General features: G+C 42.1%; 1 protein-coding gene and 1 long non-coding RNA gene across 2 annotated transcripts in view; one reads left to right on the top strand and one right to left on the bottom strand.

The window, feature by feature from the left end:
- Positions 1-122: 122 nt before the first annotated feature.
- Positions 123-12,769, bottom strand: CCDC90B (coiled-coil domain containing 90B). The gene is made up of 9 exons (XM_080568814.1): positions 11,897-12,769; positions 9,737-9,856; positions 7,232-7,335; positions 4,536-4,637; positions 3,811-3,852; positions 3,660-3,731; positions 3,525-3,578; positions 2,629-2,743; positions 123-1,522 (listed from the first exon to the last, which is right to left on the bottom strand). The coding sequence occupies exons 1-9, from the start codon at positions 12,186-12,188 to the stop codon at positions 1,467-1,469; spliced, it is 957 nt and encodes a 318-aa protein (XP_080424940.1). The 5' UTR covers positions 12,189-12,769; the 3' UTR covers positions 123-1,466.
- The window catches only part of LOC308183180, a 441,868-nt gene continuing 432,042 nt past the window's right edge, over positions 4,668-14,493 (top strand). The window contains exon 1 of the long non-coding RNA XR_013942326.1: positions 4,668-5,117. This is a non-coding gene — a long non-coding RNA (uncharacterized lncRNA). The remainder of the gene's footprint in view (positions 5,118-14,493) is intronic.

The following is a 14,493-nucleotide window of genomic DNA, read 5'->3' as shown; positions in this document are numbered from 1 at the left end:
ATGTCACTAACACACACAACAGAAAAAGCAGCCTCATTTCTCAACACAACAGCACTGTGCTCATTATAGACCCTGCATTTTTACAATCTGGTAATCTGTATTCAAGTCTCTCAGACAGCAAATACAAGAAATTAATTTTATTTTCATAAATGTAGATGTTAAATACATAATGTCATGCACAGAATACAAGAATTTGCAGGATACCACCAAGTTCAACTGCAAACAGAACCGCAATACAAAAGTTGCCACTATACAGTACTATAAACTCTGTACCCCATAAAGGGCTTATTCTGATAAAGTTTAGTCCAGGAAGGGCTTTTTTTATTATTAAAAGAAATCTACCTAAGCATAGACATTTGTACTCAAGACGTGACTGCTTCAGTTTGGGAAGGCACCCAACCTTTACATCCCACCTCTGCAACTAGAGCTGCGAAGGCCTTGCAGAAAGCAGAGGAGGGATCATCACCACCTGAAGGTCGAGCCTGCCTCACAGCGTTACGGACCACTCCAGAGGAGCATGGAGATGGGAGCAGGACAACCGGAGCCACAGCAACACTATCCGAGGTGTTGAGTTTCTGTGTCACAAGCCAGATTTTATACCCACAAAACACACAAAGGTTTATTGGAAATACTCAGTACTCCTTGAATGGAGGAGTTAAGAGCACTTGTCGGTCCCAGGGCTGTATGCAGTTGGTGAGAACAGAGGCATTTCCCCTCAGAAAGAGGGAGACAAATTTTCCCATTGGAGAACTGGCCTCTAGGGTTACAGAAATTGGAAGAGATATTAAAAATAACTAGATCTGTAGAGACATTTTGGTTTCACATGAGATTTTAACTGTATGTAAACCATTCTTCAAGAAGAACAAGGATTCTTTAGTAAAGGCCTTGGAGTGCGTTTTTTATATATATGTATATATATTCCTATTTATTTATGAAAATATAAAACCAAAGGACCAAGCTTCAACCCACCAGAAAAGAGAGGAACAGACTACGGGCAAACATCCAGCTCCGACATTTCAGATTACTTTGCTTGGTCAGGGTAGATCTGCTGGAATTCCCCCGTGTTGGTAATACTAATTCGGAAACAGTAGTCCCATATTTTCATGGGCATGTCAAGTGTTTAGTATCTCCAGTTTGAGTGGAGCTGAGAGCACTGGAAGTGTTCTAAAAGACAACAGACTTGATTCGAAAACCCATTAGGAAACACTTTCTGATTTTATATAGAAGTATTTTGAAATAAATACATTATTCAATAGGGGACAATGAAATATTACTATTATTTGCCTACTCCCCACTCAATTATTTTGATCTTTAGTGTTACAGAGTCAGAAAACACTTTAGTGCGCAGTAAGAATATCAAAACAAAAAGGTACCAAAGTTATCTAAGCTCAAACGTGATTGTCTAGTTGATGTTGCTCGGGTGGCCTTTTCTCCATCTGTATTTGATGCTCTCATTCCATTTAGATCTACTTCCAGAACCTGTAAAATCCCAGTGCTATTGCTAAGCAAGTGAATACCGAAGCTGTTAAAAAAAAAAAAGTAGTAATTAGATGAATGCTAAATTGTATCACCTTTTAAATACAGGAAATTAAGTGCAAACATATGGAAGGATAACTCTAGAGTACTGCTTCCTAAACTTCGATTGTTACAGCTGTGAAAATTCTGGAAAACAATGACTTGTCTTAGGTGCAAAATCCTGCACGGTAGCACTGCCTAGACAGTGAGTCGAGATCAAACTCAGCAGCCTGCAGAACCATTTTTTCAGGAACAGTCACAGTGGATAACAGAGCACAACAGACTATAGTGATTTTTACTATCATTGCCCATCTATCCGGAACTCTGTAACAGGATAGATGGCTGTATCAGGTCTTTCATTAAACATAATTAAAAAGATCTTCCACTGAGCAAAATGACAACACACATTTGACATGACACTAGGATATCATCTCTGAAGTCTGATGAGTTGTCTTCCAGATTTGTTGAACCAGTGTTTCAGTTAGTGTTAGAATAAAGTTAATTACATTTCCCTCTGAACTTGTTCTTATTTCCAAATATGTGTAACTGTCTTCTTATCCAGCTCCAATGAAATACAGATTTCATTGGTTATATATTGAAAACTCCATCTCAAATCAGACTTAAATTTGTTCTGCTCTGTAGAGGAAAGTACCCGTACTGCCACAGCGAAACTGTTCCTGTGGAAGTCAGAATGGGAGACAGAACCGGTCACTCTCAGGCTAATCCTCAAAGCTTGCTAGCATTCCTAAGCAACCTCTGGAAAACTTTTGAAGCAACCCTGCCACATGAACTGTCAGACTAGACAGGGTATTTTGATTTCTTCCCCCCTCCCTTTTTTTTTTTTTTTTTTTAAAAATGTCCATGTTCCTCCTAATCCCAGTTTGGGGCACAATCATACTCCAGCTGCAGTGTTTGTTGTGTTCTCACCTCTTCCGTGCTCTGTGTTCCATTTCTTTCAGTCACTGGGGGGGGGGGGGAGCCCCCACCCAATTCCAGTTATCAGCTGCTACGCAGCTGACTTCTTGAATTCACTTGTCATGTCATCTTGAGCAAGTCTTGAATAAAATTTTACACATATACTCCCTGGCACTCACCTCCTCGTCTATCACATACCTGCCAAGTAACGTATCGTATCAAGTTTATTCGATTCCATCAGTGTTTTTAAGGAAGCTATTTCAGTGTCAATTTTATTGCTGATTTCCGAAATAACGCTGTTGGTACTTGAATCCTGAAACATTAAAAGAGGGCATATATCTGACGATGATCTCAGGCCCTGTCAGCTTTGCAAAAACAAATAGGAATACCATGCTACCAGCAACAAGAAAAAAATTTCCAACCTATCAGTGAAGTAAAATAGTTAATTGCTAAGTGATCTTTGAAAACACAGAACAGCATTTAATACAATACAGGAAGGATATTAAGGATGGAGACAGAAAAAGAGAAACAAATCCGTATGATCTGAGTTTTATCTCTGATTTGCCAACTGCCTCCTAAAGGAGGCATTCTACAATGTGCAGATAGTGCCCCTGAATTTTTGCTGAACAAAGGTTTAAGAATTCACAAGCCATATCTGGGAAATGGATAAGATGCTGAAGACAGGAAACATCCATCATCAGCCTCTTAGACTTCAGTGCCTTCAAAGAGGCTTTACCAGCTCTTGAAACTTGCTTGGCTGTAGGTATCTGAACCATCCCGCTGGCAGGGCTGACCAGCTCATCCCGTAGCGCTGGGGAAGGCAGCAAGCTGGTGCACGCCCACCTGTAACAGCCTACATAAAGGCACTCTGGAAGCGAGGGACAAGTCTTGTACGCCTTCTGCTTGGGTGATGTTCAGCACAAATCCCCCATGCTGAAGCAATAAACACGTACAACATGCGTATGTGATACATGCTGACATTTTGTTTTACTACTTTCAAGTATGTATTAAGCTTCACAAAAGTTGTGTGTTCATGCAACGTGCAATGTGTAACTACCCTGCTCAATATAAAATGGCCTTTATTCACTACTTACTTTTTTATGAAACTCTGTAGTTGCTTCCATCAATTTCCTCTCTTGATCTGTAAACTGTGGATAAAAGATAAATTACAATTGTAGCAAGAGAAAATGGCATAAAACTGGGCAGAGTATCTTCACAGACCAGCTTACCATATCTGTCACTCTGCTCCTCTCCAGGTTTATATCTAGCTTACTGTCAGCTCGGATTTTACCGGTTTCATTCTGTAAAACAAAAAAAGATAATGAAAATAACTATTTACTTCCCCCAGCATGGGTGTATAGCTACTTGCTGATTACTCACCATTAACTGCTGTTTAACTTGATCTAATTCAATTTTCATTTTCTAGATGAAGAGGAAAAAAAGTTTTTAATAAAGTCAGAAAAATGCTGTCCAAGCCAATCAGTTCTGCGTTACTACTGCATGTGATTACTCTTCCACGATCTTTCTCCCAATAGAGCAATTTGTTCCTAGTTACAGTAGTTAGGCTATTTAATCTACATCCTATAGATTATCTGTATTCTATGTAGTGTATCTATACAGCCAGATATAATCTGCTGGAAATTTTTCCCAAAACGAAGGAATCGTTTTGTGAAAACATACAATGAAGATCTTGTGATTCTCAGACTAAAGAGAGCAGAAAAACACTAAAATGCTGTCAGGCAAAACTAAAACGTCTAAATCACCAGTTTAATTAAATTGTTGCAAGGAAATGGCTGACTGCTCTCCCTGGATTGTACTGTTAATGGTGACAAGGCTACTAGAATCACCCAATACAAAAGATGATCCTAAGATGTGAACATTTTTTTTTTCTTTCCAGAAGAATTAAGCAAGTTGTATGAAGTGAAATATACATTTATATGATCCCAGAAGTTGCAACATACAAACATTTCAACTCTGGTAAAAAGCATCCATAATTAATCCTATGTAAATATTTTGCAAACAGAAATATAAAACAGATATAATCCAATTTAATTACACTAAATGAACTACAATTTAACTGCTTAATTAAAAGTATTTATTAGTACCTCATTCTCCGCTCTCAAGTTTGCAAATTCACTTTTTTCCAGAATAACCATATCTTTTCGAATGGAGTCCAAATGTGCCATTATCTGCTGTAAAGTTATTTCCTTAGAAACAAAAAAAAAATAAATATGTCAATGATTAAATTTCACACTTTCCAATAAGAAAAGATTTTTTTGTTTAAACTTATGAAATTAGCTACAGCAAAGCACAAAAATGTGAAGGCTCTCCAACAGGAAAGTGACAGAATAATAGAATTTCATAGCTGCAACTGTTTTTTTGACAGACTCAAGAAAAGCAGTTGGTGTTTTTTCCAGTTGCTTTTATGTTAACTCTGAATTTAAGCAAAAAAGCCAGGGGTATCTAAGTCTAAGTGTTTACGAAGTGAAACAAAAAATTCAGATTTGTCCTTCCATTTTCAATGAACGTTCAGTAGCCTATAAAACAAGTTGGAAGTTTGAATCCAGTTCCTAAATAAGCACTTAGGGGGCAACCACAGCTTCTCTGTCTGGGCAGCCTGTTCCACTGCCTTGCCACCCTCTGAGTGAAGAATTTCCTCCTCATACCTGATGTAAACCTACCCTCTTGTAGTTTAAAGCCATTCCCCCTTGTCCTGTCACTGCACCCCCTGACAAAGAGTCCCTCCCCAGCTTTCCTGTAGCCCGCTTCAGGTACTGGCAGGCCGCTGTAAGGTCTCCCCGGAGCCTTCTCTTCTCCAGGCTGAACAACCCCAACTCCCTCAGCCTGCCTTCACAGGAGAGGTGCTCCAGCCCCTTGATCATCCTCATGACCCTCCTCTGGACTTGTTCTAATACTACCTTGTCCTTCTTGGGCCCCAGAGCTGAAAGCAGGGCTCCAGGGGAGGTCTCACGAGAGCAGAGCAGAGGGGACAATCCCCTCCCTCGCTCTGATGGCCACGCTGCTTTAGATGCAGCCCAGGATACAGCTGGCTTTCTGGGCTGCAAGCACACATTGCCAGCTCATGTCGAGCTTCTCATCCACCAGCACCCCCAGGTCCTTCTCCTCAGGGCTGCTCTCAATCCATTCCCTGCCCAGCCTGTATTTGTGCTTGGGATTGCCCCGGCCCACGTGCAGGACCTTGCACTTGGCCTTGTTGAACCTCTTGAGGTTCACATAGCCCAACCTCTCAGGCCTGTCCAGGTCCCTCTGGATGGCATCCCTTCCCTCCGGTGTTTCGACCGCACTGCACAGCTTGGTGTCATCGGCAAACCTGCTGAGGGTGCACTCCATCCCACTGTCCGTGTCACCAACAAAGATTAAACAGTGCCAGTTTCCTCATCTCATGTTAAAACACTCAACCTGGACACTGACCACACTTTAAAAAACTGTTTCTACCTACACAATTCCACAGAAGTTGTATTTGTGATACTGACTTTTTTTAAAACGTGTATTAGGAACTCCAAACAGAAATGTTTCCCTTTTGACGGAAAAACAGAGACAAGTTCTTGTCTTATCTTTGAGACTTATAGGAAAAAGTTAAGTAACTGTTGTTAAGCACAAATGCCAGTAAGATAAAAATCTGTGCAAGTAAGGCTCAGCAGTTTAAATAAAATAGCAATGTATGTTTAATTGCATTAACTCATTGAAGAAGAATGGCACATAATTTTAGCTTGCACAGCCTTCCTGACTAATTATTAAAAACATTACTGTGCATCAGATCTTTATTATACTGGCCCAGATGTTTAGCCTACAGGAAAAAGCTAAAGTTCTTTTTATTTCGGCAATTTGTTAAAATGAAACTTGTCACCACCTCTATTATCAACAGAAGGAACAGTCATGTTACTTAACTGATTTGCTGCCTCGAAACACGTTCATAAACGTGAGCCTGAATGTCTGAGCAAAGGAGATAACTCGTCGCTGTGCTCAAATACAGGCGGAGGTGTCGGCTGGTCCAGCACAAACAGCTAGGTGTATGCAAAAAACTAAGCCAGTCTGAGCCTACTTGCTGTCCCTGAGGGCAACTGACACGCCACAGATAACATCTCGATGGCTAAAATCTCTTCCTTCTAAAACGTGGTGCCCCTGCCAACCCTACCTTGTGGGAACAGTTGCTGGCCCTATACTTTCTGTTACGGTGTGCCCAGGTCAGGAGACTGATAGCTGCCAAGGGGCTGCACTAAGTGTTTACGTCTCTGGATAACCATGTGGTGGTGTCTGGGAACCACGTCCCAGCCATGTTCTGTGTTTACAGCAGATGTAGCCTAGAGACTGAAATGCAGGAGTAAAATCACACTTTTAATAATAGTTTTCATTTGATGAACAAGAAGACAGGAAAATACAGGATATCTGCGAACAGAATCGGCATCTTTACTAATGTTCAGTAAAAACACTGACAATTTTCTGCTATTTTAGGTGGTTTTGTTATCTCTCAAGAACTCCCTACATTTCTCTTCTGCCCTGACCTGTTGCAAAGTAGTTAAAATCTTGGATTTACCTCAGAGCTTCTTGGCAGCTAAAGCAGCACGCTTTGTATTAAACCAATACATTGTGGCTGCACTTGGAAAGCACTTCTGTGAGACGAAAGGTGTAAGGTATTAAAATTCTTAGCATCACCTTGAAACCTAGCTCAGTAAGGTATTTATAGTACTACAGAGTTGCTCACTTGTCCTTTAAATATGGACACGTGCCATTATACTCACACAGTGTTGAATATTTATACACACCGTAAATAAGTTCTTACCTGCTGAGCCTGGGTGACCATATCCTTATAGACCGTGTCTAAACTGACATTCGACAGGGTGATTAACGCCGATACAATGGTCTCTGCTTGTTCTTTTGCAAAGCCTGAAAAACAGTTGAAGGATGACAAATTAAGGTAACATTAGAAAGCTGGACGATGAGTAGAGCAAGAGGTACACAATAAATTGGGACACTCAAGTGCTGTACCTAACTACAGTGGCAAATGGGAAATCACACAATTACGGAAAACTGATGGTGGAACTTGGTCACTGTGACATCTCACTACATAAAATAAACAGACAATGCTGCAAAAACCTGAAGAGCATTAACTTTTAACACACTGAAACAGTCTTTGCAAGCAGCTGATGGGACTACCGAATTTCCGTACCATGTTTAACCGCTCATGCATTATAAAAATAATTGAGCAAAATTTTACTTTATTATAAACTTCTGCAAAAAAAAAAAAAGCTGCCACGTTAGTCACATCTGATTCAGTACTGAGGGCTTTGACCCTAACAATCTATTTCCAGCAATCTCTCTGATGTGTTGTATTTCGGTTGCTCCATTTCCCAGCTTGGGATCAATTAACTTTTCATTGAAATATGCTTTCAAGGCAAATTATTGAGAAAAACGTCACTGAACTCTTCTAAGTACTGGAATCAAACTGCACCACTGGTTTGTATTACTAAAAAAGCTCTCATGCTTTATGACATTTTCCTTCCACTAAGAGGTGTGGTTGCATCGCTTCAGTTTCTCTGAATTTTCAGGGTTGCCTAGGTTCTTGCTAATTCATTATTTTGTTTTTCCTCTATTCTTCCTTGCTGCTTCACATTTCTTCAGGGAAGCCTGAAAACTGCCTGCAGCAAGTCTGACAAACATTAAAAGCATCTCTTAGCTCTGGGATTTCTTCAACTTTTACCTTTACAGCCCTGTCACTGTGATACTGAAGGGTTGCAGTAGTTGCAGTAGTTATGGAACAAACTAATAAACTGATTAACAACAGCGGACCAGCATCAGACAGACTTCACCTTGTGTTCTAAAGGAACTAGGAAAAGAAATAGCTGAATTAGTACTCAGGACAAGTAACATCTAACAAGCTATCCTGACTCCTCAAGTACTGGAAAGCGACAAACACAACATCAGTTCTAACAATAATTCCAGAAGAGATGTAACGAACTAGGGGCTGACAAGTCTGATACACATGCAACAAACAAACAAAAACAACAACAAAAATATTAGCGTACTCTTAAGAGTCTTCTAAGTACTAAGACACATTATTAGTAGATCTTAACAGTGGAAAAAATCCTAACTCAATTGGATAAAGTTGCAGCTGTCACTTAGGAGAAAGATCTAGGAATCGTAATAGAGAATTGATAGTCTGACAAAGACATCAGCTCAATGCTTAGAAGGATCAACAGAGCAAACCAAACTTTAGGAATTACTTAGAAAAAAAAAAAAGAGTAGAGAACGAAATAGATGAAATGTCAGTTTTCAAATCCATGGGACATCCAGTTGTCAGGTAATGCCAGCAGCTCTGTTCCTTCCCCTGTGAGGCAGCTACTGCTTGGGAAAATCCAATGAACTAAGAATCTTCTGTTTGGAAAAATAAAAAAAGATGGAGGAACATGACATACGTTTACATAATCTTAAGTGACGTGAGAGATCAAATGTTCATTCCTCCTTCCTTCAAAAGGACTGAGGGGCATCAGATTAACACAGTGGAAGCCAGGTTCTACATAAACAAAAGGAAGTATTTTTCCACACAATGAGTGGACTTCTGAAACTGCATGAGAAAGGATGTTGTGGGTACTAACCAACCCATAGTAGCTCAGGGGCTTAATAAACTTATGAAAGGAATTCCCTTGGAGGTCACCAAAACTCATACCCAGCACAAAATACCTCCAAGGTGAGAGCAGCTGGAGGCCTAGAAGGTACAAGGGGACGTGCCACTCATCTGCCCCATTTTTACACTCTTCTGCAGACAAAGACTCACAGTCCTGCTAAGGGACAGAACCCTGGGCTAGACAGACCTTTCAGCTGCCAAAAGACAGCCACATTCACTAAATAAAAGAACAGGCATTAAGGATGTATTACAGCACAATGCTGCTGGAAATATTCACAATTAGGAAAAAAAAGTTACTATTAGCAGCCAGTAGAAAGTTCTTCAAATAAAGCTGCTTTTTTTTTTTTTTTTTTTTAACCAGAAAACAGTTCTTCAATCACCACCACCGCTCTCCATTTGTCAAATATATTATGCTCCTCAGCTGGAAGATGCTATGTAAACTTACCTATAGCTACAAAAAAGGTAAATTTAATGTACGAGTTTATTTGTATGGTTACAGAAGCATCAAAGAGTATCAGATGCCTCTCCTGCACCAGACTCAGCTAGAGGCTTCCAAAACTTTTAAACATAAAGTACCCGTAATTTGGGAAAACCGATAGCGCTCAAAGTTATAGTACTTAAATTCAAAGTTTTTCTGTGAATTATTTAACAGACATCACTTACCATGGGCTTCCAGATCCTGCACTAAGGCATGAGTATCAAAAGTCACTCTCCTCTGCTCCAGTGGAGTGATTTCAACTCTTCTAACATCGTATGAATTCCTAAGGAGTGTGGCAGCAAAACCTGGAAGTGACAAACATGTATTTTAAACTTCACCCGATTGGTTTATCGTGCAATATGGTAATTTTCTTTCATCGTAGCAAAGCCACGTGGAAGTTGCAACAAAAAGCTGGGTCCTTTTGATTCCCTGGTTATAGCACATATCAGAAGCCACCAGTCCCTTTTTGTTCGGAAATTTATACCACACAGGACTTGCACATCAATTTTAAGTGCGTTAATTTTAATTTTAACTGGAGAGCCATGCAGGACAAGCATCCTGATACACAAGAAATAAAACTACCACAAGTAACAACAATAGTAGAAACCTGATTTAAGTGATGTTTCTCATCTTTTAAAACATTAGCTTTCCAACACACTGGCAGTTTCTGCTGGTTATAGTTAACATTCGTTTGGTTCTTCACAGTATCCCTCAACTATATTCTCTTTACACATTCTTCTACTGCTACCCAGCAGAGTGCCACGCGTACAGATAAAGGTACACGCACCTTACACAGATCTAACATTCAGAATTAATTTGTTGGTTCACCAGCAACTGGGTGAAAAAGCGATGCTTGTACCTAACACATCCTAGATCTCCTTAGCTCAAGACCCACCCTGCTTATTATGTAAGTACTTTCCCACATGATGTTTTTAGCTTCTCCGCCTTTATTTCAAGGATACTTTTCAGTTTTTCATCATCATGACGTCATCTCATCATACATGTCGCTGATTTCATTCTGACAGAATCTTTGCTATCTAAAACACTCTGTTACTTCTAAATGCACGTTTACTTAAAACCTCACTGGCTCTTTCCCTTAATGGAACTGTTTTCTCTCTTATTTAGATATTTACTTGAATGCTTTTTATCATTTAAACAAAAAGGAAGTTATGCTGTGTCACTGTTAGATAAATTAAGGTATGTGCTGCCTTTTATCTACTCTAAAGAGGTGACTTAAACTAAGACAGCTGTAATATCCAAATCAAAGTCCATGTTAGATTTAAAATGAGAGAAAGGAAAAAAAGTGTGTTTACATACATGAACTACATACAATTCATTACAAGTAACTCCAAAACTTAACACACCCCCCAACTGAGTCATAACAGCTTTCAATTATGGATCTCTTTGCTAAACGTGCCGATTTATTTTCACTGGGTTTACCAGGGCCTGCAGCAACAGGACAAGGGGCAATGGTTTTATTGAAAGAGGGTACGTTTTGATTGGACATAAGATAGATTTTTTTTTTTTTTAAAACAGTGAGGGTGGTGAAGCACTGACACACGTTGCCCAGAGAAGCTGTGGATGCCCCATCCCTGGAGGTGTTCAAGGCCAGGCTGGATGGGCTTTGAGCAACCTGGTGTGGTGAGAGGTGTAGGGAGGCTTGGAACTTGAAGGTCTTCCAACACAAACTGTGATTCTGTGTTACACATGTCTGACACAGTCTCTCTCAAAAACAGCTAATACTACAGCATAAATCTTATGACAGCCTAAGCAAGCTGTTTTTTTCCCCTTTGGCTCCACTCCTGTATTCTTGCCTTGTGGCACAACTCTCAACCCAAGGCTGTCTTCAGGAGCCCGTGATGTTTCCACACACCATTATCTGCAGCACCTCCACATCACACTGCTAGCTCCCTTTTCCCAAGCCGCCACCATGAGCTTTTCGACAACAGCCTCCAGTGGCACTGACGCCTCTCTCCTTGCTTGCAGCCTCTCCAAGCCACACAGCTGGCACAACCTGCCGGCACTCTGGACACACCTTTCCGTGCCCCTCTGCTGACTTCTACTGCTCCTTCTGCACCAGAGAGCTGCTACCAGCCCCCCCAGCTCCTGAGGGCACCTCCTCCCCCGGCAGCCATTCTGTGCTCCCCCCAGAGAGGCCCCCACGACCCCCTCCAGGGGGGTGGCCCCCGCTGAGGGCCCGGCTCCCCCCCACCACAACCCCCAGCCCGAGGCCCCCTCCTGCCGCCTCAGCCCCGTGTCACCAGGCGGCTCCCGGGGCTCGGCCATCGGGTCGGCGGCTCCCAGCGGGCCGCGAACCAAACCAGGGCCCCTCGGCCGCCTCTCACCTCTCCGAGGAACCGGAGGGAGCGCGGCCCGAGGCGGCTGAGGGGGGAGCGGGGCCGGCCGGGAGGCGGCCCCGGAGGCGAGGAGGGCAACGCGGCGCCCGCCGCCCCTCATCGCCGCAGCCCCGCACCAGGCACCGCCCGCCGCACCGCCCTCCTCCGGTCGGGCCCGCGGGCAGCGCTGGGAAGTGCAGTCCTCGGAGGGACGGCGAGCAGGGGAGGAGCCATAGCGCACAGAGCAGGAAGGGCTCCCGCCGCCATTTTGGCCTGGCGGCCGGCTCCCGCCAGGCGCCATGTTGCGGTCGTCCCCGTTTAGCAGCTCTGGTTATCGCCAGCAACTTTGGTTATATGCAGTAAGGAATTACATATGCGTGAAGTTTCCCAATACGCCTATACGTATGCATAACCTATCCCCGCTTTGGGATTAAGCAAACCCCCATTCTTCTGTCCCTGGCTTCAGTCCCCCCTTTTCTAGAAGATGAGTAAATTCTTTTACTCATGGCAAAGATTCTCAGCTTCTTCGGTACTGATCACTCAGTGCCATACCATGGACGCATGACAAAGAAGTCAGCGTGGCTATCCAGTATAACATTCTCCAGTTCCAGATTAGTATACAAGACTTATACCAACTAAGATCAATATGACTCTGATTGGGTGACACAACGTATTGAGAATGCCATTTGCTGTTGGTGACCGCCCGAAAAGTGTATCCCACCAGTGATGACTAGCGTCTTGTTTCACGCTTTGTAGAACCTTAATTACTTCCTTGGTGTTGAGATGGACAGTAATTAATGTCTTTTCTCCATTTTCCTGAATGCCTATTAAAACGTTGATCAGGTCTTGGTGTTTAACTAGTTGCCTCACTAACGTGAGGCTCATCCCAATAGGTGTAGGTAGTAACTTGTGATACATTGTGTTGTTAGACTTGATCAACTGGTGGGATAGCACTGGTGCCAAATATAAATATCACACCCGACAGTTCCAACAAAGTTACAAATACAAAAGTTAGAATGATTTTTGCTAGGGAGAGTTATATTCTCAAATATACAAAAAGCACAAAGCAGTTCTTAAACACACACAGCCTTGACCAATATATAAGCACAGTCTTTTGACTCGTATTTGGATGAATTTCAAAGTGGCAAACACCTTCCTCGGTGTCAAGACATACGTCCTGAGCGTCAATTGTGTTGCTTTCACAGATAAATCCTTGTTGTTCCTGGGTAACACATGATTCCAGATTTACAGTCTGCCTTTTCCCACTCCCCATCTGTGGCCATATTCTATGCTTTGAAGGATAGAGCACTGTCTCCTCATGGTTTAATCCTAGTGCAATGATGGGGTGGATAACATAAACTGTGGCATTACGTATAGTAAGCACAAAGGCAGTAGCCATGTTAACAATGGGATCATAGGTAAAATTTACCAGAGTCCACCAAGATTGGAACTTCCTCTCAAAATCACTGGCATTGTCCCAAACAGCCTTTCAGACTTCAACAGAGAAAATGCCTTTAATTCCTTCCCTAATGATCTTAATTGCGGTAAAGGTAGTAAGGAGCACCTGGTATGGTCCTTCCTACTGTGGTTTCAAAGTTTTCTCTGCAAGAGACTTGACATATACATAATCTCCAGGCTGTATGTCAGGCACCGGTCCATCCAGCTCTCTACTCTGAGTTCCAGCTACATGTTTTTCTGTTTCTCTAAGTTGCTTACTCAAAGCCACCATATAGGTAGTCAGCGTCTCTTCCCCAACCTGGGTAGATATTCCCTTCTGGACCCTGTATGGTTTCCCATAAAGCATTTCAAAAGGACTTATTTTTACTTTAGTTCGGGGCTTAGTCCAAATCCGCAGCAATGCTAGCAGGAGAGGTTGGGGCTAGGGCAAGGTAGCTTCTTGCCCTAACCTTACAATCTGTTGTTTGATCAAATGGTTCATTTTCTCCACTTGACCACTCGATTGAGGTTGGTATGGAATGTGGAGTTCCCAATCTATGCCCAAATGCCGACTAATTTGTTGTACTATTTTTGAGGTAAAATGAGGCCCCCTGTCTGAGGACATGGTGGCTGGAACTCTGAAGCATGGTATTATTTCTTGTAACAATACCTTAGTTATCTCTCGGGCTTTGGCAGTTCTAGTGGGTACTGCCTCTGGCCAACCTAAAAAAGTATCCGTAAATACCAACAAATATCAATACCCCCTTTTCTTGGAAGTTCAGAAAAGTCAATCTGCCATTGTTGTCCAGGCCCATGGCCTTTCCCGATTTGGCCCAATTTTGGTTTGGGGATGTTTCTGGGGTTGGTCTGGAGGCAGAGGTCACATTGTCGGGTTACTTGTGTGACAGTAGCATACAAATTCCTAGCCGTAATTTTCCCAGTCAGATAGTTATACAGGGAATCTATTCCCCAATGATTTCTCCGGTGTTCTTCCCTTACTAGTGACCATAGCAAATTAGAGGGGATGATTAATTTCCCTTTGCCTTCTTCGGTAATAGCCCATCCCTCTTGGTTATACTCTCCCTTTTGACTTTTGATTAATTTTCTGTCCTTTTTGTTATATACTGGCTTACCTTCAAGGGGGATCTGCCCGTCTGGGATTAGGGCTC

Source organism: Anser brachyrhynchus (assembly GCF_964034855.1).
Source record: "Anser brachyrhynchus genome assembly, chromosome: 1".
Classification (NCBI taxonomy): Eukaryota; Metazoa; Chordata; class Aves; order Anseriformes; family Anatidae; genus Anser; species Anser brachyrhynchus.
The sequence above is the reverse complement of the archived record's forward strand: the minus strand, read 5'-3'. Positions and strand labels throughout refer to the sequence as shown.

Coding starts and splice junctions, on each gene's coding strand:
- CCDC90B (XM_080568814.1), bottom strand. CDS start 12,188: ATGGCGCCTGGCGGGAGCCGGCCGCCAGGCCAAAATGGCGGCGGGAGC. Junction 4,638..7,231: donor TGGTCACCCAGGCTCAGCAG/GTAAGAACTTAT, acceptor TTTGTTTCTAAG/GAAATAACTTTACAGCAGAT. Junction 1,523..2,628: donor TACGATACGTTACTTGGCAG/GTATGTGATAGA, acceptor TTTTTTTAACAG/CTTCGGTATTCACTTGCTTA.